General features: G+C 47.7%; 1 protein-coding gene across 20 annotated transcripts in view; it reads right to left on the bottom strand.

Moving 5' to 3' along the window:
• The window catches only part of PXK (PX domain containing serine/threonine kinase like), a 96384-nt gene that overhangs the window by 48142 nt on the left and 22049 nt on the right, over window positions 1–26193 (bottom strand). For all 20 annotated transcript variants that reach the window (XR_008629718.1, XR_008629719.1, XR_008629720.1 and 17 more), the window contains exons 2-3: window positions 6930–6980; window positions 4148–4195 (exon numbers count right to left, since the gene is read on the bottom strand). Coding sequence is in view for 16 of the 20 variants with exons in the window: in XM_055134287.1 (XP_054990262.1) it covers window positions 4148–4195; window positions 6930–6980 (99 nt within the window). In the remaining 4 variants the exon portion in view is untranslated. The remainder of the gene's footprint in view (window positions 1–4147; window positions 4196–6929; window positions 6981–26193) is intronic.

Genomic DNA, 26193 nt, shown 5'->3' with positions numbered 1-26193 from the left:
TAAACTGCACATCTGTGCTTTATCTACATTCTTATCACAGGCTTGGCTTTGGTTTAACTAGAAAGTAAGAACACAGCACTAAATCAATTAATGTTCTTTTAAATTTATTTTTATCAAAACACTGTGATGGGGGCCAGAGCAATAGTATAGCCAATAGGGTGTTTGCCTTGCATGTGGCCGACCAGGGTTGGATCCCTGGAATCTCATATGATCCCCTCAAGCACCGCCAGGAGTAATTACTGAGTGCAGAGCCAGGAGTAACTCCTGAGTATCAACAGGTGTGACCAAAAAGAAAAACAAAAAATAAATAAAAATAACAACAACAACAAACCCAAAATGATTTACAAAGCTGCTCATAATACAGTTGTTGCAGGCAGTTAGTGTTCCAACCCTACCAGCGCAACTTTCCCTCCACCAGTGTCCCCAGTTTCCCTCCCAACTCCAACCTGTCCCCCTGAGACACATAACAGATTTACTGTACATGGCTTGCTCCAACAAAACTTCACAAAATGGAAAACTGAATGATCAAAAACTCAATCAGTAAAAGCTGTTTTTGATAGTTATATAATTTTCACCTATGTAAATAAGGAAATAAAAACTATTTAATACAACATAGAAAAATGCCTATTTTCACTTACAAAAGTAAGTTTTCAACTCTTGGATCTAAAACATATTGCATTAAATTTTATTTTGTCCTTGTATCTCATGGACTGGAGCAATAGCACAGCGGGTAGGGCGTTTGCCTTGCACTTGGCCTACCTGGGTTCGATTCCTCTGTCCCTTTTGGAGAGCTCGTGAAGCTACCGAGAATATCCCACCCGCATGGCAGAGCCCAGCAAGCTCCCCTTGGCATATTCAATATGCCAAAAACAGTAACAACAAATCTCACAATGGAGATGTTACTGTTGCCCGCTTCAGCAAATCGATGAACAATGGGACAACAGTGCAGTGCTACTTAGATCTCATGGTAATAATCATGTTTCACTTGTCATTAATTGTAGGATAACATAGCCTCAGGTAGTTTAGGTTTATTGGGTTACTCCTGCTACAGTGCTCTCATTCCTCTTTGTTTATTTGTAACTTCTTTCTTAGTGTTCTGTTGACTTGTAAATATTGTTTTTCTCTTCTCCTTGACTCCTTTGCATAGTTTATTCAGAGCAATGTCCTTTTTGTATGGACACAGGAAGACTTAGCAAATGCTATGCTTTTGTAACCTGGGAGTCATTTGACTCTACATGATATTTTCCTCCTGGGCATCTGTTCTCTCAACCTAAGCCTCAGCTGCCCTTACTTCCTAGCACCCCCGAAAGAGGAGGGACGAGACGGACCCAGGGCAAGCGGTGAGTTGTGTGCTACCCTGGCATCGAGATGGGCCTGGCCAAGGTGCCTAATGCTTAACTATAAGTTAAGAGCTTGATCATGGACAAATGTTGTCATGATCCAAACAGTGATAACTAGATTTGGACCCTGCTAGGGTGAGGAATGATTAATCTGGCCTGAGTGCTGTGGTCTGAGTCTGTGGCAAGATGTTGCCAGGAGAGCTGCCTTGCAAACCTCAATGTATCCCTTGCTATGTCCATACAAAAATAACTAGTATTAAGATGTTAATAAGTGTTTGGACTAAGGAAAAGAACAGTCAGGAAGGGCTTTGGAATGCCCTGCCCTCAGGAAGGGCTTTCTTATGTTGATTTTGCTACCTGGCTGGGGGTAGCCTAGAGGGAGGGTGGGAGGGACAAGTAGAAGAGACTAGAGAAGCCAGAGAGGCTGCAGTAGATAGAGAGGGAGGACGGAGCTGGGAGTGTGGGAGATGGGGAAGATGGAAGATTGAATAAACGGTAACTAATCAGCAACCAGCTTGGTCCTCATTCTTCCCTTGCCGGTCCTTGGCCAACGGCCATCCCGATCCAGCCCATACACAGTGGTTCCAGAGCACCGAACACGAGCGGTGAGACAGAGCCGCCTGAAGAGCCCGCGAGTGCACACGCCCGTCGGTGTGCCTTTAGTTTTTTACAATTAATAAGACTTTTTAAAAATTCTGTGCTTATATATTTTGAAGTTTACATGAAATAGGTAAGGCCTATGGGGGCTGGAGCAATTGCGCAGTGGGTAGGGCATTTGCCTTGCACGCAGCCGACCCAGGTTTGATTCCCAGCATCCCATATGGTCCCCCAAGCAAAACCAGGAGTAATTCCTGAGTGCATGAGCCAGGAGTGACCCCAGTACACTGCCGGGTGTGACCCAAAAAGAAAAAAAAAAAAAAGAAAAAGAAATAGGTAAGGCCTACATATGTAAAATTGTTTCCCCTCACACTTTATTTAAACACTGTGGTGAATAAAGTTATTCATGATGATTTGTTACAAGCATTCAATATTCCAACACCAATCCCACCACCACTAACTATCACCTTCCCTCAACCACTGTTTCCAATTTTCCCAATACATCTCAAGTCTTCCCCTGTAGAAGGCCCACAATAATATATTTTATATGCTTTCACCAATAAATCACTAATGGAAAGATAAAAAAATATTTATTTAGATGAAAATGAGTGTAAATTGTTGTATCTCAACATGGAGGCATTAAGTCCTTGTATGAGGGATTACTAAAATGCTGTTACAAGTTAAGCCTGCTGTGTTAATGCTTTTGTTAGTTGAGACTGGTTGGCTTCTATGTTACGTCCCATCTACTCTGGTGTGCTCCCACTGGATTATCAGTGCTGTAGAGTTTGGAGATGCTGTGCAGCTGTGAATGCAACCGTGCGCCCCAGGAAATCCAGAATTTTTAATTGGGTGGTACAGCTGGAGTTAAATTTTTAACTGGGCTCTGCCAATATCCTAACTGGGGAGTTTTACTGGCCATCCTATAATTAAAATTTTAAAATAACACATGCGTCAAATTATGACAACATGGCAATTACCTAAAATTCTGCAGACACTGGGCTGATTCTATCTGAAGGTAAAGACACTTCTGCTTTCGGCGTGCTGCAAATAATGTTAAAGTTTGGACTCTGCCAATGCTGTTTTCCAAAGTCTAGTTGATAAAACATAGCCTTCTGAAAGGAAGGAACATCAGCTGCCGCCCAGCTGGCAGTCCTGACCTCCATGAACAGGCACAGAGGTGACTCATAGTAGGTGAAGATGCTGCGTCACCAATGGAGACGCCTAAGGGTGGAGTTGACCATAAACCAAGTGCTCTGGCTCTGGTTTCAAGCACTGTTTCCAATACAAACTGAGGCATGAAGGCATGATAAAGATCCAATGGGCTACAGTCACCCATGGCACTTGAAGGACAATCTGCCAAGTACAGACATGGGTGGTATTGCCAGGAGGTTCTGTGGTGTTAATGACCCCCGGGGGCCTATAAATCTTTCTGAGCACTATGTTTCCAAAAGAGAGACTCTGCAACACAGCCCAGTTTCCATTAGGGCTACCAAGCTGGGAATGTTTAAATGAAAGAGATTCAAAATGTGATAAGCAAGAGAAGAAAAAGAATTATAGCAAAAAAGTCTCTAGTTACTGCTGAATGTTGATTTTGAGCCTAAATGAGTAACTTGAGCAATCTATTCATCATCCCTAATTTATGGGAGGGAGGAAATGTAGAGCGCCTCACAGTCATGGCAGGGGTGCAGTCTGCACAAAGGAACTCAGCTGCAAGGCGACTGTTACTTACAAATCACATGTTTGTGCCGGGAAGTATATATACGTTTTTGTTTTGTTTCATTCTGGGGTGTGAGGGATTAAATTTAGGACTTCATCCATGTGAGCTATGCGCTCTACCACTAATAACTACATATACCATTAAGAGTCACAGCATCTGTTGAAAGTGTGAAGTTGCCGTGTTGGCCAGGGAAATTCATTAACCACATATTCTTGATATTGCCATTTCCAATCAGTTTCTGCAAGCCCCAAGCAATCAATGTGTGCCATGGTGTTTCAAAATATTTACCTGCGGGCTGGAGAGATAGCACAGCGGGTAGGGCGTTTGCCTTGCACGCGGCCGACCTGGGTTCAAATCCCAGCATCCCATATGGTCCCCTGAGCACGGCCAGAGGTAATTCCTGAGTGCAGAGCTAGGAGTAACCCCTGTGCATCGCCAGGTGTGACCCAAAAAGCAAAAAAAAACAAAAACAAAAACAAAACAAAATATTTACCTGCAAGCTATTGTTCAGCAAGTCGAAGTCACTATATCTCCTGACAACCTGTAAGAGATAGGACAGTATTATGATTCTGAAAAAAAAAAAAATTTTTTTTTTCTTATGATTTTCTTATTTTAGCAGCAGCCTAGAGTCAAGTCACTTATACTAAAGATAGTAAGTAGATCTAAAAACTGATGCTTAACTTGCTTATCCCAGAAAACAGGCTCAGCACTTAAATGATGTACTTGTTTTCAGGATAAATAGTCCTTCATATTTTTTCCTGTTTTACTGACAGACGGTACATCACAAATTTAAAGTATACAGCATAGTGGACCTGAGTGACAGCACAGCACACAGCTGAGCCTGATCCTCGGGCACAGAGACAGGAGTAAGCCCTGAGCTCTAGGTGTGGCCCCCCCAAAAAAAACAACCAAAAAAATACATTAAATGGCAAAATGATTTGAAACTTACATATGTTGTCAAATGATTACCTTTACAAGTTTCGACATTTTCAAATGTCTTTCTTACTAGTCATCTGGAAACAGGAAAAGATAATGTACAAAAAAAATAAAAGTATTGCTGAACATGAAATCGAGCAAAGGGCTGACAGCTCACGACATTCGTGCCCTGGATAAGACCTTCCCCGTTGTGATTCTACTGACCCACAAGTGTGCATGGCCACATCTCTCCCCATACCCCCTCTCGCACAGCTTGCTTTCATTATCTGCACTTTTCTTTTTATTCTTTTATTTTCATGTGGAGGGGGCCGCCCCAGCCTCCCAAGTACTCAGGGAGCTCGGGGGCCACCCTTGGCAATGCTCAGCTCTCTGTGTGTCCAAGGGCACAGCGCTGCTCAGGCCCTGTGGTGCTGGGAAGCCTGGATCAAGCGCATGTAGCAGGCATCAGCATCGCTACACTGTTTCTGGCCTCCTAACTAACAATCTCTTAAACCAGGGTAAGTAAAGGATTAAAAAAAAATTATTAGTTTTGGTCATATGGTTACAATACTCTAGTTTTACAGCTTTTTGTTTGTTTGTTTTTTGTTGTATAGCTTTGAAGCACAAAGTCATCCCACCACCACCTCCACCAAAGTGACCTTGAGCCTTCACCCCTGTCCATATGTCATCACTTCCCGCCTGATCTTCAAAAGACTGAAGTTTTTCTGAAGTCATGTTGGTGCCAGAGATTAGACCACGGCCCAATTCTACTAACTTGGGGCAAGGAATTATTTTGCTTTTGAGCACTTCAACTTTAGCCTTTAGTGATGATTCAAAAATGTGTTATGTGTGTGGACGGATTACCTGGAGATCACTTAGGCCCCCCATGCACAGGGAGTCTAATCAGTAAGTCTAGTGTAGAGCCTAACTAACTACTTTTTGTTAAATATTCTCCAGAAAGCACTGGGTCTGGGAAACTGCGTCAAACATCAATTTTTCTGGTAGAACATTGCTGTTGGCCCTGCTTATCAGACATACATCAAAAAGTTAAATAAATGTAAGAAGCGAATGGTAACACAGTAGCTAAGCGCAGAGAATACTCAAATTGCAACCCTATCCTATCACAAAGTGTGCTAGACCAGTTAACTGCCTCCTATATATCAAGTGGAGCTAGTACCACCGAGGGCTGGTTTTTGAATTGTCGTGTTTGGACCTGGTTGTGCTTAGACCTGAGCCTAACACTTAATAGCCCTTAATAAGGGCTCAACAGAGAAGATAAACACTGTAAGCACTGGGGGCCAGTAGGGCATTTGTCAGTAGGGCAGCTGACCTGGGTTCAAACTCTGGTACCCCATATGGTGCCCTGGAGCCTGCCAGGAGTGACCCCTGGAGTGCAGAGCCAGTAGTTAGCCCTAAGCACCACGGGGTGTGGCCCCAAGACCAGTGTTAAACAAATAAATAGACATTGTAAGAATTCAAACAAAAAGGCAGACTTAAATTTCAGGCAAAGAGAAGACAAGTGTAGACCACGGTAATCAGAGGCTGCGTACACTGAGAGATGAGGTTCGGGACGGACCTAGGGTTTTTTGGAACGAGGAAAGTAGTCACAGGAAAGAAATGGCCCCTCATCAGCACCATCAGCCACTTTCTCTCGACAAGTCAGCCCAGATGGAAGAACTTTTTTTTTTTTTTTGCTTTTTGGGTCACACCTAGCAATGCACGGGGGTTACTCCTGGCTTTGCACTCAGGAATTACTCCTGGAGGTGCTCAGGGGACCATATGAGATACTGGGAATTGAACCCGAGCTGGCCGTGTGCAAGGCAAACACACTCCCGGCTGTGCTATCGCTCCAGCCCCCCAGATGGAAGAACTTTTGCTGAAAAGTTTCTCTCTGAGTTCATGACAGAGGAAGCATGGCCAGGGTAGTGGGAAGACCCGGATGGAGCCCCAGAGGGGGCCACAGGAGCCCGTGAAATCCAGGGTCCAAAACAGTGCATTGTCCGAGACACCGACTATCCTGTCTACCTCCAACAGTGAGTGAATTCTAACCTACCCCCAGCCAAACCATAGGCACGAGAGAGAGGCTGGAATTTCTAAAACAAAACGGGCAACTTGCATATCCTGTTTACCCTTCCCTCAAGCTAGAGAGTAAAGTCTAAAATGCTCCCCAGGTTAAAAACAAAAACAAATGCAACCAAACTGGGAGCAGAAAAGCCGTTTTATAACACATGTCTGGCTGCTAATGGCTTCTACATAAGTCTTCTATGAAAGAGAAATATGATTTGTATTTGTCTTACTCAAAACTTCAAAATTTTGTTTGAAAAAGTTTTAAATAGTTTTTTAATGTCAAAAATACTCACCTGCCAACTGTTTTCTATAGAAATTCCTCTTTGCACTCGAATGATATATTCCTGAAAAAAAAGAGAGAGGAGAGCCTCAGTTATTTTTAAAATTTTAGGCACCATGATTTCCAATATTAAATTACAGGGCTTCATGTGAGCACTGTTCCAACACCCTCCACCAGACTGGCCCCCTCAATTATAAATCCACAAATCATAGGATCAAAAGTAAATGAAAATTTCAGATAAAGTACACGTCAGCCCAATAAATTTAATCAGCATTTACAGAATACTCCACTCAACCACAGCAGAAAATGTTCTTTTCGAAAGATATACAGATGGTAAATAAGCACATGAAAAGATGTTCGACATTAGTAGTCATCAGCGAAATGCACACTAAGATCACCAGGAGATCTCCTCACACATCTATCATTCTGGCTGGAATGAAATAATGATGATCTCAAATGCTGGCCAGAACTTAAAGAAAGAGGATCCTCCACATTGTTAGTGGGGAAATAAAATGTGTAGCCACTTTGGACAATCTGGCAGTTTCTTAAAAAAAAAAAAAAGTCATTAGGACATGACCTAGTCCCTGCATTCCTATCCAGAGAAAGAGACAATTCTGTTCACACAAAGACACACGCAGCAGCTGCACAAGGGCTGGCTCAGAAGAAGAAACAAGCCAGATGTTCCTCAGCACGCGAGACATCAGACTCCACTATTTACATATGAGAAAGGAATAAATGATCAATACACACAACTTGGATGAATCACCAAGGAAAGGCAAAGAAGACTTTGAGGAGTAGGGAAGTAAGGGAAAAGAGAGAGAGTAAGAGAGAGACAGAGAGAAAGAGAATTCTTGTATACTGTATGAGTCCTTTAATAGAACATAAGATGAGAGAATTAGAGGCACGGAGTTAAGGCTAGGGTACAAAGGTGTAAAATGTGAATACAGAAGGGCAAAGTGAGGTTCAGGACACGAGCCCAAACATCTGAACTTATTAAATTCTGTGATCCACTCTTTAGAATTGACATTGAATTTTCTCAAGATCAGTCTCTAGGTAAAGCTGGTATTAGCACGAACAAATACATTCTGAACAACTAGGGGCCGGAGTGATAGCACAGCGGGTAGGGCGTTTGCCTTGCACGTGGCCAACCTGGGTTAGATCCCTGGCATCCCATATGGTCCCCCAAGCACTGCCAGGAGTAATTCCTGAGTGCAAAGCCAGGAGTAACCCCTGAGCATCACTAGGTGTGACCCAAAAAGCAAAAACAACAACAACAACAACAACAAAACTGAACTACTATGTATAAACAGATTGTTGGGGTGGTTGTTTCTGTTTCCCCTCTGTGGGCCTTGTGAGACTGCTCAGGAGGCCCAGAGGTTCTGGAAGCCTCCCAGGCACTCCCTGCAGTGCTCAGGGGCTATCCAGGGCTGCACTCAGGAGGCACACAGTGCCAGGAAGTGAACCTGAGCCCCAGATCATATCCCTGCCAGTTCATTCTCACAAACCACTTCATGAAGCCTGAAAATGTGGCAGCGGGTCCTGCCTTGCAGGGGCGTGGCTGCAGTTCTACCCCCAGCACCCCTCCCATGGCCGAGTGCAGTCCCACTGCACTAACATTTGTGATGCCCAATGACACAACACCAAGTGTGTGCTGTCCTATGCCCCACGGCCAGATGTGCGTTCAAGCACAACAACTGAACTCCAGCCCTGAGGAGCACCATGACTGTGAGTGACCCCAGCAAGCACTGCAACAGGAAACAGGAGCACCCCAAGGACTGTGTGACGTGCAGTGAGTACCATGAGCAGCATGCGAGCAGTGCAGCCCACACACGAGCCTGTACCTCACAAAAGCCACCACTTTGCACTTCTACTGTTGCTCTGTAGTTGGAAAGGCTTACAGCTTCGGCCCCAGAGCTGGAGAGATACTACAGTGAGTGGATAGGGCGTCTGCCTTGCACAACTCTGATTCAGTCCCCAGCACCACCAGGAATAATCTCTGAGCATAGCTGGGTGTGACCCAAAAACTATAACCCATAAATATTCAGGCAGAGAAATAATTGTATGGGTGGAGCACATGCTTTGCATGTAGTAGACCCACATTTAGTCCTCAGCACCTCAAGCACTTCCAGGAGTGACCCCTGAGTATAAAGCCAGGAATAGCCCTGGAGAACCTCTGGGTGTGATTTAAGCACCACAAAGAAATTTTTAAATTACAACTCAATGTTGATGATGGTAATGATGATGATGATGATGATTTTGGCTTTTGGGGTCATACCCAACGATGTTCAGAAGTTACTCCTGGCTCTGCACTCAGGAATTACTCCTGGCAGTGCTCGGGGGACCATATGCGATGCCAGGGATTGAATCCAACCTGGATTGAATGCGGGTTGGATTCAATTGTCCTGCTCTATAAATTGAGTTTTAAGTTAGGACCTGCATTTTATAAGATGTTGCTGTTGATTGGGGCTGGAGCGATAGCATAGCGGGTAGGGCGTTTGCCTTTCATGTGTCCGACCCGGGTTCTATTCCCAGCATCCCATAGGGTCCCCTGAGCACCGCCAGGAGTAATTCCTGAGTGCAAAGCCAGGAGTAACCCCTGTGCATCACCGGGTGTGACCCAAAAAAGCAAAAAAAAAAAAAAAAAATGTTGCTGTTGATTATAAACACAGATTAGGGGCCAAAGCGATAGCAAAGCAGGTAGGGTACTTGCCTTGCATGTATCTAACCCAAATGCAATCTCTGGCATCCTGTATGGTCCCCCAAGCACTGCCAGGAGTAATTCCTGAGTGTAGAGCCAGGAGTAACTTCTGAGCATCATTGGGTGTGACCCAAAAAGCCACAATCATCATCATCACTGTCATCATCATCATCATCATCATTTTCATCACTGATTAAACCCCTATCATGTTCTAATCCCTGTACTATGTTCATGCTAGGAATGCAACTCCCAATGAAAAATAAAATGCACATTCCAATTCCACTCCATCCCTAGTATACAACAGGGTTTTTTTTTTTTTTTCTGTCTTGGCTTGGCTAGAGAATGTTTCACTCTCTAGCCAAGTTAAAAATAAATAAATACTGGGGCTTGGGGCAGAGTTCCAAAGACTAGGACACATACTTTGCATGTAGGAGCCTGATATTCAAACCTCAACAGTACATGGTCCCTAAGAACTGCAGGGAGCAACTTCACAAGCACTGCCAGGTGTGGTCCAAGTAGTAACAAACAAAACATTAAAAATTCTTATTGGGGGTTGGGTAGGGCATTTTCCTTGCATGCGGCCAACCCGGGTTCAATCCCCAACATCCCATATGGTCCCCCAAGCACTGCCAGGAGTAATTCCTGAGTGCAGAGCCAGGAGTAACCTCTAAGCATCTCTGGGTGTCACCCAAAAAGCAAAAAAATTTTAAAAATCAAAATTCTTGTTGGACCGGAGTGACAGTATGGCAGGTAGGGCATTTGCCTTGCATACAGCTGACCCTGATTCAATCAAAGTTAGAAATATTTGACATAAGGGAAGCAGTAGCTGTAAGACAGAGCCTGGGTTGTTTGCTTTGATTCTGTGCTCAGGGATCACTTCTGGCAGCCTCGGCGGACATATGCGGAACCTTGGTCTGATCTGCTGTGTACAAAGCAAGTGCTTTCCCCACTGCCACCTCTCTGGCCCCCAGTGCCCAAGTTCTGATGTTGTGATACCCCAAAATGACACTCTAAGTTTTTGTTTGTTTTGCAGTGCAGGGGGTAGATGCCAGCACCTCATGCTGCAGGTATCTACCCCCAAGCCCCGGCCTCACCCTGCATTACTGCTTCTGGCAGTAATACACCCTATCATTAGGGCAGGGTTCTTTAGAGAAGATAGGTGTGGGGGTTCTGTCCCTAGAGGACAGGTGCAAATAAATGTCTAAAGAAATCCTGGTTGTCATGAGGCAAGGAGGAGTGGAAATGTCATCTACTCAACAGGCCTGGGTGCAGCTGAACACCCTGAGCACTGAACAGGGCACCCCCAAAACCAAAGACTAGCTGGCCCCAATGTCAGCAGTGCTGAGGGCGGGAAACCCAGTTCTGGTGCTGGGACACACACATTCTAGGCCAGGGAGGGGCAGGCTGCGGCGGTGCTGATCCTGTCACCCTCTTCCCAAGGGGGCAGCCCAAACATTTGGGGTACATGCAGGTCCACCCAGGGGTGGCCACCCACAGTACTTCCCTAAAAGAAGACATTCAGAGATTCCAGAGTCAGTCTAGTTCCATCAGGTCAGCCGAGCAGCTACAGGCTTAAAAAGAGAACAGACAGAAGATAAGATGATAAAACTAAAACGATGTGGGGCTGGAGCGATAGCACAGCGGGTAGGGCGTTTGCCTGGCACGAGGCCGACCTGGGTTCAATTTCCAGCATCCCATATGGTCCCCTGAGCACCGCCAGGGGTAATTCCTGAGTGCAGAACCAGGAGTAACCCCTATGCATCGCCAGGTGTGACCCAAAAAGCAAAAAAAAAAAAAGATGATGAGTCTTAGTAGTACTTCTCACTTCAATGGGGCAAGAGTGTCCCTCTGTGATAATACGTTAATATTTTTTTTTTCCTTTTCCAGCCAGACCAAAAGGAACAACTTTCACCTGAGATTTCCAATGCTATAAACTGAGAACATTACCCAGTTGTCTAGGACCCGCAAGTAGGCTGCAGCTCTTACTCAGAGAGAGGAAAGTCTGGAAAAGTCCCCCAGAAAAACAGCCTTGAAGTCAGACCCCCGTGTGGGAAGCAAGAGTCAGCAGCTCGAATCCTCCAGTGGCTCATCCCCCCCTTCCCCTCCCTCTCGATGCGGATCCAACTCAGCAATGAGGATGAGAAAGGCAATAGCCACCTGCCACCAAGGCCAGTCAAGCACTGGAGGGCAAGCTAAGAGGCCCGCAGCCCTGAGTCACACTCAGACCCATGCCTGCCCCCACCCAGCCATCTGCTTCCACTTCCCCAAAGGGCCTTCTTCCTTCTCCACCCCAGGACACGCAGCCCTCAGCCTGGTGGCGCAGCGGAGCAGACGTCTTTCGCTCAAGTTCCAGAGCGTGGGCATCTGGGCAAACCAGTGTGGCCTGGCGCATCGCTCTTTAAGCTAGGACAGGACCAGAACTGAGCAGCCATGTGATTTCTGATTTACTGAGGGAAGATAAGAGAATATCAATGTCATTCGAACATTCTGTGTGTGCCAGTGGCTTTAATAAGCTTCTAATTCACCACTTATTCCGTTCTCAGTCACCCGTGAGGTAGAAGATCTCAGTTCCGTTCAACAAAATGAAGTCTCCACCCCTCATCACACAGGCCTCTCTCTCCCACACAGAAGCTGCAGGAGGAGGGGCTGCCGCTTCTACAACACAAATCATTTTCCCACTGAGAATACTCTTTGGCATTTATGTATTTCCTGAGCCCCCAAAAATGGCATTTAAGATTACACTGCACAAGGCTGGAGTGATAGTACAGCATGAAGGGCTCTTGCCTTGCACACAGTTGATGCAGGTTCGACCCCCGGCACCACATATGGAGATCTCAGCCCACCAGAAAGGATCCCTGAGCACAGAGCCAGGATTAGCCCTGAGCATCACCAGGTGTGACCAAAATAAAAAAAAACCCAACCCACCAAACAAAGATTTCATTGCACAGCAACTGCTATTCAAAGATGCCTTCATTTGATGAGATTTTAGGAAGACTTTTTATTTTTGAACTGTAGTGATAATATAATGGGTCAGGTGCTTGCCTTGTACACAGCAAACACAGGTTCAATCTCCAGCATCCCATATGGTCCCCTGAGCCTGCCAGGAGTGAGCCCTAAGCACTGAGCTAGGAGAGAGCCTTGAGCATAGCAGGTGTAGCCCAAAACCAAAATATTGCAAATAACTCTAGGAGTTTGAGTGACAGTATAGAGAGTAGGACACATGCCTTGCATGTAGATGACTAGGATTCAATCCCTGGTACCCTGTACGGTTCCCTGACCACTACTAGAGGTACCTCCTGAGTGCAGAGCCAGGAGTAACTTAAGGGGCGACCCTTAAGCATCGCCCCAGGTGTGACCCCAAACTAATAATAATAATAATAATAATAATAAAGACTTGAGTTTGTTATTTCCCTTCTCGTAGATGTTACAGTGCTGCCTGAGGTTACACTGAGTTGGTTGCCAGAGCCCAGGACCCCAGTGGCAGCCCCGCAGAGACTGGTTCTTAATATGGGAGGTTCCTGGGATCAAAAGCTCTGCCTTGTGCCAGCAAGGCAGGCCTCTGCACATAAGTTTGGACCAAAAGCCACACTGATGTGGCTACAAATCCAGACCGCTTTGAAAGAGACATTGAGGGGCTGGAGCGATAGCATAGTGGGTAGGGTGTTTGCCTTGCACGCAACCGACCTGGGTTCTAATTCCAGCATCCCATATGGTCCCCTGAGCACCGCCAGGGGTAATTCCTGAGTGAAAAGCCAGGAGTAACCCTTGTGCATCGCCGGGTGTGACCCAAAAACCGAAAATAAAATAAAATAAAATAAAAATAAAAGAAAGAGAGTCGGGCCCGTGCTCGGCTCCGGCCGGCCGGGTTTTCGGCCCGGGCGCCCATGCCCCTGCAGAGCCGGTGGATGTGGAACAAGCGGGAACCAGAGACAGCTTTAGGAATTGGGGTTCCAGCAAGTGCCTGCACCCATGTATGGAGACTGTGAATTAAGCCTTTGCCCCACGCCGGCTAACGGAGGAAAGAACCTTCCTTCTTGGTCTCTCTCCCCTCCGGGAGAAGGCGTGGTGTCCGACATTTTGTGGGTCCGTTGAGAAGGTACAAACTTGGTGGCGCGGAAAAAAAAAAAAAAATGTGTGCTTTGAACTTGAAACAGCCGCAGGATACAGAGCCAGCCCTAGTCGGGCCCGTGCTCGGCTCCGGCCGGCCGGGTTTTCGGCCCGGGCGCCCATGCCCCTGCAGAGCCGGTGGATGTGGAACAAGCGGGAACCAGAGACAGCTTTAGGAATTGGGGTTCCAGCAAGTGCCTGCACCCATGTATGGAGACTGTGAATTAAGCCTTTGCCCCACGCCGGCTAATGGAGGAAATATGTAATTTCTGGCAGAATTTTCCCAGGACTTTATACAGAAATCCAAAACCGCGCGGACGCTGCCGCGTCCGCGCGACTTAACATTTATAATTGTCATCAATGTGAAAGGGTTCCATTTGAACAGGTCAGACTTGGGGGGGAAACTCCAAATAATAACAGTAAGTTTTTGTTGAAATATTGAAGGTTCTTAATGTAACAGCCACCTCTGGACTATGAGCTAAGCAAAAGCCCCACGCTGGCCAACGTGGCGTGGAGTACACCATACTATGAGGCGCAGGAAGGGGGATGAGGGGGAAAAATTAAAAAAAAAAAATGGAAAAGGAAAAAGAGAAAAAAAAGAGAGAGAGAGAGTTATGTCAACTATAGTGAGTTTTGTGTTGAATTATGGAATGTAATCAAGGTAAAGAAAAAATGAAGTGAAATTCATTAGTTATACAGTAGGGGGTAGGGGGTGGGGGCGGGGGGTAAACTGAGGTTTCTGGTGGTGGAATTTGGGCACTGGTGAAGGGATGGGTGTTTGAATATTGTATAACTGACATATAAACCTGAGAACTTTGTAACTTTCCACATGGTGATTTAATAAAAATTAAAAAAAAAAAATAAAAGAAAGAGACATTGAAAAAGCTAAGCTACAAATCAGCCCAACCCAAATCATTCTCTTTCCTCTTGACACAGGTACCAGATTTACCCTAACACTCAAGTGCAGGAAGAAGAGATCAGCTGTTTAATGGTACTTTTTGTTTGTCAGGTTTTTGGGTTGGAGGTTCAGCATTACCCAGAAGCTTCTCCCACAGTCCTGGGACCACTCCCCATGGTGCTGGGTGGGGCTGCAGGTCTAAGTGCCAGGGATTAAACCTGGGCCTCCTGCCTATAAAGTGTGTGCCCTAGGCCTCTGGGCTGTTTCCCCGGCCCTGTTTAGAGGTATTTTACCCACCCGTGTTTCTACACCTTTACCTCAGAGAGAGAGGACCCAATCTAGGTGACTCAAGAATCATTTAAAGCTGTCATGATATTTTTTTATTTTATTTTACTCTATTTTAGTTTGATTTGGTTGTTTGGGGCCACATCCTGCAGTGCTCAGAAGCTTACTCTTGGCTTTATGCTCAGAAATCATTCTTGGTGGGGTTCAGGGGACAATATGTGGTGCCAGGAATCAAACCCAGGACAGCTGCATGCAGTGAAAGAAAGTGCCTTAGCTGATGTACTATCTCTCTGACTCCAAGAACAGTGGCTCTAAACCAAGGGTCCACTAGTCTAGTAAAAAAAAAAAAACCTTATTGCCAGTTAATACTTGGTGCATCCGAATCAAGAATCAGACTGAGTATAGCATGACGGTGCTCACAAAAATTGTAAATCTTGTTTTTCATTTCTTCTTTAGAGGTCCATGAAATAGTTAGTTCTCCTACTTTGACCAGTTCACATGAGTCAAAAAGGTTGAACATCACTGACCTACAGAACAAAGCACTAAAGATAGTAGTGCTTTGACCCTATTTCCCAGAAATTTTCATTTAACCAGTCTTGTCTGGAGCACGTGCATTATTAGTAGGTCTTAAAATTTTCCCAGGTACTGGACTACTGATAGTACGACAATAAGGTGCTTGCCATGCATGCAGCCAAACTGGGTTCCAGCCCTGGCACCGCATATGGTCTCTAAGCTCAGAGCTGAGTTCCCCAGGAGTCAGTCCTGAGTGCAGAGCCAGGAGTAAGCCCTGAGCACCATCAAGTGTGACCCTGCTCCCACAAAAACCCAAAACAAATTCCCCACGTGGGGGCAGGACAGAAAACTAAGAGAGCAGAACACAGGCTTTGCATGAGGGAGGCCAAGGTTCAATCTCCCTCCCTCTCCCCTCCAGCACCACTGGGAGTCCCCTCTCCCCCACCCCTCCCCAAATTCTCCAGGTAATTCTAATGACCAGTGAAGGGGAAAACCAACTTAACCTCTTAAGCAGAACAGGAAGCAGTATCACAGAGCAGGCCCAAAAAACCCTCTCCTGTGAGAGAGGGAAGGAATACAGGAGCCTGGAACCTACCATACCTCAAGTCTCCTCCACCCTGGCCCCTGCCTTAGCACCTCTCTCCCCTAGGAAGACTCAGTTCTGTCTTCTTGGGACCCCCCACACTGTGCTCTCTCACAATCTGCCAGTGGTGCTTTCAAAGGGATAAGAAAGAACCATCAACCTCATTTTTACTGAGAGGGGGCTGAGTCTGTAAAAACAAAGGCCCAACCGGAGAGTGCAGAACCAGGACGGGGGCTGGACTAGGAGGCTGGATCTGTCAGCCCACAGCTCACCACACCACTGCTCTGGGTTCATTCCCAAGCCCCCTTCCTCTTGACATGCTCCCTTCGTAGAAAGGCCGAAAAAGAATGTTATTTAAGGGATCTTGCTAGATCTCCGGGGTCACATTTAAAAACCTGGTGGGGGGATGGGCAGCTCAAAGGGCTAGAGCAATGCTTCGTGTGTAAAGAAAGAGTTCTAGCACCTCACAGTCCTGAGCACTGAGCCAGGAGTAGCCCCTGAGCATCTCCAGGTGAGGTCCCCAAACTGAGCAATAGAAACAACACTCCTTTCCCAGCTTGCTTCCATCACTGACCATCACATCCATCACTCCTAACCCTTTTGTCCTACTCACACCCTCCTCTACCCAGCTGCACTCTGAACTCCAACACTTCTCACTTACCCCCCTTGCTTTGCATCCTACCTATTCAAAGCCTGAGACGGTCAGCTTTGAGCTGCAGTACTGTTACTTTTGCCTGGCTTGTCTATGTTTCTGCAGCTGGGTTCAGCTCCTCCAGGGCTAAACTCTCACTTTTCCTTATTCCAACGGGGGACCTGGGACAAGCTCTGGCCAGTAAAGGAAGCAGAATATCAAGAACACTGACCACCTGATGCTGAGTGGCCACTTATACCTTCAGGGAGAGAGCAGCTGACCTTTTCCTTAAGAGAAAGAGGGGGGAAGAAGGGCAGGCACTCAAGATAGGAGGGCTTCTCCAGAGAGAGGAAGGCCTCAGGAAATCTGAGGAAAGAATGACACAGCCCAAGCTGGGGTGCAGGCCACCCCTGAACGGACTGCCACAGGCTATCCCTTTTCTTTCTCTTTTTTTTTTTGGGGGGGGGGGCCACACCTGCTTAGCAGGAAGGCTGTGCTCAAGGGGTCATGCTATGCCGGGGGAGGCAGGTTGGCAATCATGCAGTGGTGGGGATCAGAGCCAGGTCTCCCGCATGAAGGCACGCGCTCCGTCCTCGAGCTCTCTGTCTCTCTTTGTCCCAGGTGGGCCCTCTTCATGCACATCCAGCTGCGTCAGAGAGAGCTCTCAGGGAAGTCTGGAGCTGACGCGGTCTAGTGCAGTGGGTAGGGAGCTTGCCTTGAATGTGGTGGACCCCACTTCAATCCCCTGCCCCCTCTAAGGTCCCCTGAGTCATGCCAGGGGTCAGCCCTGAGTGCAGCCCACAGTGGCAGCACCGCTCGGAAGGGCAGCAGGTCCTCAGCATAACCAACACTGCTGGACTTTAGTTCACTGGCCACCACCCTCCTGGTTACCTACAGTTCTTAATGCATCAGGCAGGATTAATGATTATCCCTTGTGCTGCTAAATATCTATTATTTAGTAGTGTCTCGTTGGCAGATCTCCAGCGCAGGGAGCCGCCTGCTTCCAGGGCCTGCGTTCCACTGAGGCAACACCCTGCTGCCAAACAAATAAAGGCAGGGAGGTTTTGGAAAGAGGCCGAAGAATCATCATTCTCCAAAGCTAAATTCTGTTGGGTGAGTGAATGTCCTTTTTAGTCTGGCAACATCAACTCACCCCTATACCTAACTCACAGGATCTGTGACTGTGGGACTGGTGAGCGGTGATTTCCCTTATCCGGGGAAATGGACCCTCCACTTTCTGCTCTGCTCCCCTGCAGGGAGATGCAGCTGTGGGCACTGCAGCTGCTTCTCTGCTGGGGCTCTCCCGCCAGCCAGGTGAGCTGCCCTCCATACAGCTGCAAAGCACCAAGGGCCTGCCTACGGCCAATACTGCCAGCAGCAACCAAGTCCTGTGGCCCCCAGATGCTGCATTTTATTTTATTTATTTTATTTTTTAATTTTTATTAGAGAATCACTGTGATGTACAGTTATAAACTTACAAACTTTCGTGTTTGCATTTCACTCATACAGTGATCGTTTACCCATCCCTCCACCAGTGCCCATTCACCTCCACCAATGATCCCAGTATCCCTCTCACCACCCCCACCCCATCCCCCACCACCCCACCCTGCCTCTGTGAGATGCCGCATTTTAAAGAGCAGTTGCTGTTTGGGGGTATTTGGGCGAGGGAGAGGGGATTTGGGTTACAAGAGGAGATGCTCAGGGTTTATTCTGGGTGGTGCTCAGGGGGCCATATGGGGTGCCAGGGATTGAATGCAGGCTTGCCCCGTACAAGACAAGTGCCCTGCCTGCTTTCCTACTGATCTGGCGCCCCAGTAGCAGCTTTTATAACACTCAAAGGATAGGCTGCTCCAGGAAGGCCAAGTACATAACCTGCTAAGATGGGATTCTCAACTGGAAGCAATCAGACAGTAATGAAAAATAAAATATAATCTCAGGCAGGGGCATGGCGTAGATCTAATGCTTAGAAGGCCCCTCTCAGCAACCCTCAGCCAAGTGTCCAGTGGCTAGAGCGAGGAAGGAAGCAATGCTGCATAACCCATGGTGCCAGGGGTTACCCAGGCCACCCCTCCAGGGCTGTGCCCCCAATCCCTGAGCCCAGGTCTGCCCCCAACAGTACTAGTGACTTATGCTCTGTACTCTCTGGCCCCTGGAAAAAAAATCCTCACAGGTCTTGGGCAGAAGTTCTGAAAGCACTGATGCACTCCTGGAGAACACAAATAGAAGAAAACCCTCACCCCACTCAGCCTGTTTTACACTGGCCAGGAACTATAATTAAGTTAACACACAACTGGGACTGGAGCAATAGCACAGCAGGTAGGGCCTTTGCCTTGCACGCAGCCGACCTAGGTTTGATTCCCAGCATCCCATATGGTCCACCAAGCACCGCCAGGAGTAATTCCTGAGTGCATGAGCCAGGAGTAACCCCTGTGCATCACTGGGTGTGACCCAAAAAGAAAAAGAAAAGTTAACACACAACCCCTGATCTGACTAGAAACGGTCACTTGACGTGGGCTTTGGGGCTAAGGGGGTCAACTCCTCCCTCGGGCCTTCCCCTGGCACTGACCTGGGTCCCTGAGAACTGAGATATTCCTCTTCCCAGGGTCATTTCTCTCCCTCCCTCCTCTTTGCCACTACCCCAAAGCCCAGTGTTGCGGGAGGAAGCCTTCCTGGAGCCTTAAGGAGGTGTCAGTCATGGTCACCGTGTGCCACATCCCGTCATCCTGTTGGTCATCAATTTGCTCAAGCTGGCACCAGTAACATCTCTATTGTGAGACTTGTTGTTACTGTTTTTGGCATATCAAATACGCCAAGGGGAGCTTGCCTATAACGCAAACTGAAAATCCCCAGGGAAAGGACCTGGGCTTTACGGTGGCAGAAACATGGCTCAGAGCCTAACCACCACTTAAGAGTTTGAGCCCTGGCTTCGCTGAGTTCCTGCGCCTCAGTTTATCCATCTGGAAAGTCTGACTTCTCCATTCGAATTGTGGTGAGCAGGAGATGAGATCGCAGACTTGGAGCACCTTGGTTTTCTCCTCTGCCATGAAAACAGCAAGCATCAGCTGTGTACAGACAGCTAGGTCACGGCTTTGATCAGCAAAGCAGCATTTTTAAAACTACTAAGGAAAAATGGAAGAGCAGCCCTACTCTGAACACGGGCAACAATTCTGTGCCGGCTCTGACTGCTAAGGGGAGGACCATCACATTAGCTCCACTGGCCCAGTCTCTTTGGCGAACTTGTGGGGTGTGGGGGGTATGGAGCACAGCTTGGACAACAACCACTGGTGCTCAGGCTGACTCCAAGCTGTGTTCAGGGATGACTCTTGATGGTGCTCGTGGGACCATACGGGGTACTGGGGATCCACTGAACCAAGGCTGGCCATGTGCAAGGCAAATGTTATACTCTCCTGGCCCCCTCTTTCCACTTTTAAGAAAGTATTACCAAAAAGCCTCCTGAAACTGAGGGTGGAGACATAGTACAGATGGTAGGTGTTTGCCTTGAATGTGGATGACCCACATTCTACCCGCACCCCCCCCCATATGTCACCCCACACACACCGAACTCACCAGGAGTGATCCCTGAGATGGGGCTGGGGTGGTACTCAGGGGACCATAGTAATTCCTGAGTGTAGAGCCAGGACTAAACTCTAAGCACCATTTGTTGTGGCCCCCAAACCAAACTCTCTTCCCCCCAAATAAGTCTCCTGAAACAACACGGATTCTACCAGTAAGAATGGATGTGTTGGTTTATCCCTAGAGGAATATACAATTCTTTAAAAGATGAATTAAAATATTTTTCAAAATTGGGGAGGTAGCTTAAAGGGTTGGAGTACATTCCTGGTAGGCATGAGGTCCAAAAATTTGACCCCTGGTTCAAAACCCTCGTGACCACCACTGGGAGTGGCCCTGGTGACCCCATCACCACTGGGCCGAGAAGCACTTTGGCAGGCCTGAGCAGTGAATTGTCTGGCCCAAAAAGCAAGGCTTAGAAGCCCCCTGTACCCCTGAGCACTGCTTAAGAAAAGAATTTTTCATGACATGGGGAAAGATATGTGCTATAGAGTTAAATTTTGTTTTGTTTGGGGACACAACCAGTGGTGTTCAGGGCTTACCCCTGGCTCTACACTCAGGAATTACTCCTCGCCAGGACGGGGCACCGTATGGGATGCTGGGGATTGAACCTGAACCAGCTGCATGCAAGGCAAGCACCCTACCTGCTCTACTATCTTTCCAATACCTATCCATTTAGAAATATTTCACTCTAGGCAAGATCATACCGCAGGCAGGTGACACCACATATGCTGTAAGCCCCGAGCACAGATTGAGGAGTAAGCCCTGAGCACCACTGAGGGTGCCCTCCCTTCACTACACCTCTCCCCACCCAGCAAAAGGCATTTGTATAACATTGATAGGAAGAGGGAACCAGCAGTAGCTTCCTCTGGAGATAGAACTATGGGTGATTTTAATTCTCTGGCTATTTTTTTCCCCTATAATTTTCAGGTTTTCCCCTATATTTTCCGTGATTGTTTGCCCTCAATAAGCATACACTGCTTCTCTTTAGTGTCTTGTTTTGCTACTGAGGCAGGCAGATGGGTAGGAAACCCCAGACACTGTTAGGAAGTAATAAAATCAGATATGCCTAATATCCTAGGGAGGGCTAGGGAGATAGTGGGTAAGGCACTTGCCTTGCATGTGACCGACCCAGGTTTAATCCCCTGCACCAGCACCATATGTGGTCCACCATGCAGCAAGCATTACCAAGAGTGATCCCTGAGTGGAGACCAAGAGGAAGCCCTGAGCACCACCAGGCATGACCCCAGAACAAAACATGGTCCCTCATTTATGCAGTTTACACCTGTGGCCCCCTTAGGAAACCCTGCAGGCCAGCAGTGGGGGCCAGACAGCTCATGGTTAAGTAATGCTGGGCGTGGACTGGAGAGAGATGGGTAAGACTCTTGCCTTGCCTGTGGCTGATGTGGGTCTGATCCCCAGCACCACATATGGTCCCTTAAACCCAGGTGGGAGTTACACCTCAGCACAGAGCCAGGAGTAAGGCCAGACTACCACTGGCTGTGGCCAAAAACCTAAATAAATAAACAAATACATAAATAAATACATAAATACATAAATGCTGGGGAATAAAAGGGAGGATTACTCTATTGCCAGCCCCCAAAGCATGAAGGCTAGACCCCCTTTAGTGGCAGGAGCTGAGGGTCTGATAAGACCCTAAATGACACCAAGCACAGCCCAGAGAAGGCAGCCACCTTCAGAGAAGCTTCAGCAGGAACTGAAAAAAGAAGTTCAAAGTCCATCTCCCTTGCCAATGACCTGAGACTCTTGCTTCAGATAGCTCCACACCAGGGCAGCTTGGGAAAAGCCCTACAAAACCAGCTTTGCCCGTGCATTTCCAGTCTGGGGCTTCCCACGTTCCTGCTTAGAATGTGTAATTCCTGTCTGTTTTTTCCTTTCTAGAGAAGGCCATGATCTCTCTCTCTCTCTCTCTCTCTCTCTCTCTCTCTCTCTCTCTCTCTCTCTTCACCCCCCCCCCACACACACCTGTTTCTCTTCCGCAACCCTTCCCTCTATTTATTTATTTTTGTATTTTGGACCACATCTGGTGGTGTTCAGGGCTTATTCCTGGCTCTGTGCTCAGGGACAACTCCTGGTGGACTTGGAGGACAGGGGTAGAACCTGCGTCAGCTGCATGCCAAGCAAGCGCGTACCCACTGTACTATAACTCTGGTCTTCTCTTTTCCCTTTTAATAAAAATATTTTACTCTTCTTGAAACTCTTTTTTTTGCAACAGTAGAAGATGAACTATGGGGCTAGGGAGATAGTGGGTAAGGCACTTGCCTTGCATGTGACTGACCCAGGTTTAATCCCCTGCACCAGCACCATATGTGGTCCACCACGCAGCAAGCATCACCAGAGTGATCCCTGAGTGGAGACCAAGAGGAAGCCCTGAGCACCACCAGGCATGACCCCAGAACAAAACAAAACGAAAAAAGAGTAGAGAATGAACCTGAGAAACCTGGGCTGAGGTTAGGATGAACTTTTTGTCTGTTCCTTAAGGTTTTAGGGTCACACTCAGCTGCAATTGGGGGCGACTCTTGATTTGGTGCTGGGGTGGGGGTGGGGGTTTACTCCCTGAGGTGCCAGGGATGGAATCTAGACCTCCTGCAAGCCAAGCATGTGCTCAGGCCATTGCACCATCCCCCCCACCTCCAGCTGCAGAGGTCAGGACTGACACTCCTCTTCCTGCTAAGAGCAACCCTTCGCTTCTGCCTGAGGCGGCCAGGTTGATGGGGGTTTGGGGGCAGGAGGGAGTGTGTTCTCTTTCAGAACCTAAAGGTGACTTCTTGATAAAGATGTTGACTGAGTGGACACTTGAGGGGGGGTTAAAGGGCAAAAGACACCCAGGAGGGAAGCCCCACTGCACGTCCCCATCAGCCTTCTGGGAGGCTGCAGGTCCAAGAGTTTGACCTGCGCTCAGCTCAGGCACTGCCCTGGATAGACGCACTCTCTCCAGGGGCGGACTTCCCGTTGCTGTGTCCCTTCCAGTTTCCGACAGCCACTGCCTCCGGGTTCATCAGCCAGAGGCTCTGGGGTGAGAATGCACGGGCAGCCATGCCAGTTTCCTGTCCTGCATGCCCAGGCTCTCTGCCTTGGTCCCACTCTGCCTACCCTGGCTCTCTGGGGACATGGCGACAGCTGCATGGTGGAGTGGGCTCCGGAGTGAGGCGGGAGGAGAGGTGAAGACAGGGGTTGTGTCCAGGATCGTGCCCGGTGCTTGGGGAACACCAGGGACTTGGATGTGTGAACATAAGCTTTTAAGACAGGAGCCCTGAATCACCACACTAGTCCTCCAGGCAGGACATTAGTATAGTCCATGCTGGGAAGGACTCGTGCAGACTCCCAGGAGTCACCCCCCCCCTCCGAATGGAGCTGGGAGTAGCCCCTAGAACACCGCTGGGTGTGACCACCTTTTCCCCAAAATTGCTCCTTGTTTTGTCCTATTTGCTTGGGGGAGACAACCAGGGATGCTGGGAGCTAATCCCAGAGGTGCCTGGGAGATCTTGAGGTACCAGGGACCAAACCTGGGGATCCTGTAACAAAGCTCGGCCCTTCCTTCAAGACATCTCCCCAGCTCCCGTGCTGCTGAGATGAGATTTTACTTAAGCTCTTACCTCTATCCCTGATCTTTGAAGGACAACCCTCTAGTTTTATCCTTTTTGGAGTATCAAATAAATGCAGTTTTGTTTTTTCATTGATTAATTTTACTTAGCAAACTGCCTTTACACTGTAAATATACTGCTGAATGAACTGGCAATATTACTTACTGGTGATAACTCAGTTACAAAAGGCCTTATTTACCTTTTTCTAATTTTTATTATTTATTTATTTATTTATTTATTTATTTGCTTTTTGGGTCACACCTGGCAATGCACAGGGGTCACTCCTGGCTCTGCACTCAGGAATTACCCCTGGTGGTGCTCAGGGGACCCTATGGGATGCTGGGAGTCAAACCCGGGTCGGCTGTGTGCAAGGCAAACGCCCTACCCTCTGTGCTATTGCTCCAGCCCCTATTTACCATTTTTTATTTAACAAATTTTTGTTGTTTGTAAAATATGCTACTAGTTTTTGTAAAATATGCTATTTTGCGGGGTCCTGGGTGATTATGAATTGAGAGGATCTGGGTTTGAATGTTTCAATGATGAATTCAAGTCACATCCTTTTTCTTTCCTCTGTCAAGGGATCTTCTGGTCATTTTATGACATATCAGCACTTGTTCTGCGCTAAGGAAACTGGGGAAACAGAGACGGAAGTCAAATGAACTCTTCTACTAGGATCAGAGCCAGTAAAATACTTGCTGGGAAAGAAGCTTGAAACAATGGGCTGAAGTCAACTGCGGGAAGCCTGTGCTGACTGCTCTGAATCGTTCACAGAACGTGTTTCCCACACACTCCTTTATTCTACCTGGCCTGAGAATGTCTCTGGGCTCTCCTGAGACTGGAGTTCCAATTCCTCGGGCACCAGGCAAGTGCTTACAGGACACCTGTCCATTGGTCATTCCATGCTGGGAAGAAGCATCAGTCTACAGCTCCCAGCTCAGAGAGGTAAATGCCTGCCTTGGGAATGAGATCTGGAATGAGATGATCTCTCCCGGGCCTGTCCCACTCAGGGCCAGGGCAGGCCCGAATTCCAGAATGCTCTCCAGGGGTATACCCTCTCATTCAGCTGAACAGGCAGAACCAGTTCCTCGAGTTAGGAAGCAGGGGGGAGGGCTGGGGCAGAGCCAGGACAAGAAGCCAGGCCTGGGCACAGGGTGGGCTTAAGGTGGCAGTAGAGCTCCTGGAACATCACCAGAACAAGTCCTTTTATTCATGACACTTCAATCCCTGCCCTTCGCCATCCACCACCTTCTACAAGTACACAAACTGCTCTTGGTAACTCTGGGCCAAGCACGGCCGCTGCACAGACATGAGAAGACTATTTTCTCTCCACACACTGTTAAACAAGTCCAAGGCAAGCTCTGAAGAAGCAGAAAGAAGCAGAAACTGTTCATCTCAATAGGCCTGAAGAGATCATAGGGTTAATGGCATAAGCAACTGAATGGCAGTTGATTTCGCCGGGATAGGAACAGGAGAAGGTCTTGGAGAAGCTTAGTTGCTGCCAAGCTTCCACACTCTGCTCCTATTAAACTGCAACCACGGTCACACAATTGGTGCACTTCTTTCCTTTGCTATCTAAAACAAACAAACAAAACAAACTAACAAAAAGACCCTGGTAATGGGCAAAGAGACACCTCATTGGTGGTGTTGCTCTTTGACCTGTGAGGGGCAAAACAGATGGTCCTATGTTCAGCCTAACTTGATGTCCAGGTTAGTGGCCAGAGCAGTTTCTTGGGGCACATTAAGAAAATGAAAAAGTTAAATAAACCAAATGCACAGAGAAACTGGGTCTCAATGGTGGCAGGGTGACAGGTCCTACTGGCTCACGCAGCCTTCCTCAACGGGCTCAGCAGTTGGAAAAGACAGATTACTAAGGCTGTGACATCAGTGTGGCAGTCACTGTGCACATGTGGCCAACATCACTAAGGTGCTGTAATCATTACTTAGTGGTGATAAACTGGGGCCATACCCAGAGTAGGGGATAGGTGTACAACTGTGACAACTACGGAGGTGGAGGGGGTGGGAAGGGCTAGAGTTGGGGAAGACAGGAGGGACAGGAGAGGGGCAAGCACTGCTCAGAGCCAAACCCCGAGTCTCACATATGCAAGTTCTACCACTCCAGTCACATCCCTGGCCTTGGAATCTTTCCTTTTTCTTTTCCTTTCCTTTGCTTTCATTTCCCCCCACTTCCTTCCTTCATTCCCTTCTTCCTCTTCCTCCTTCCTCCCTCCCTCCTTCCCTTTCTCCTTCCCTTCCTTCCTGTTTTTGGACTACACCCAGCAGTGCTCAGGGCTTACTCCTGTGTCTGTGCTCAGGGATCATTCCTGGCAGGCTCTGAGGACCATATGGGGTGCTGGGACTCAAAGCCAGGTCCACCAAGTGAAAGGCAA

The sequence above is a fragment of the Sorex araneus genome, chromosome 4, assembly GCF_027595985.1.
Source record: "Sorex araneus isolate mSorAra2 chromosome 4, mSorAra2.pri, whole genome shotgun sequence".
Taxonomy (NCBI): Eukaryota; Metazoa; Chordata; class Mammalia; order Eulipotyphla; family Soricidae; genus Sorex; species Sorex araneus.
Note: the sequence above shows the minus strand (reverse complement) of the source record. Positions and strands in the feature narration are given on the sequence as shown.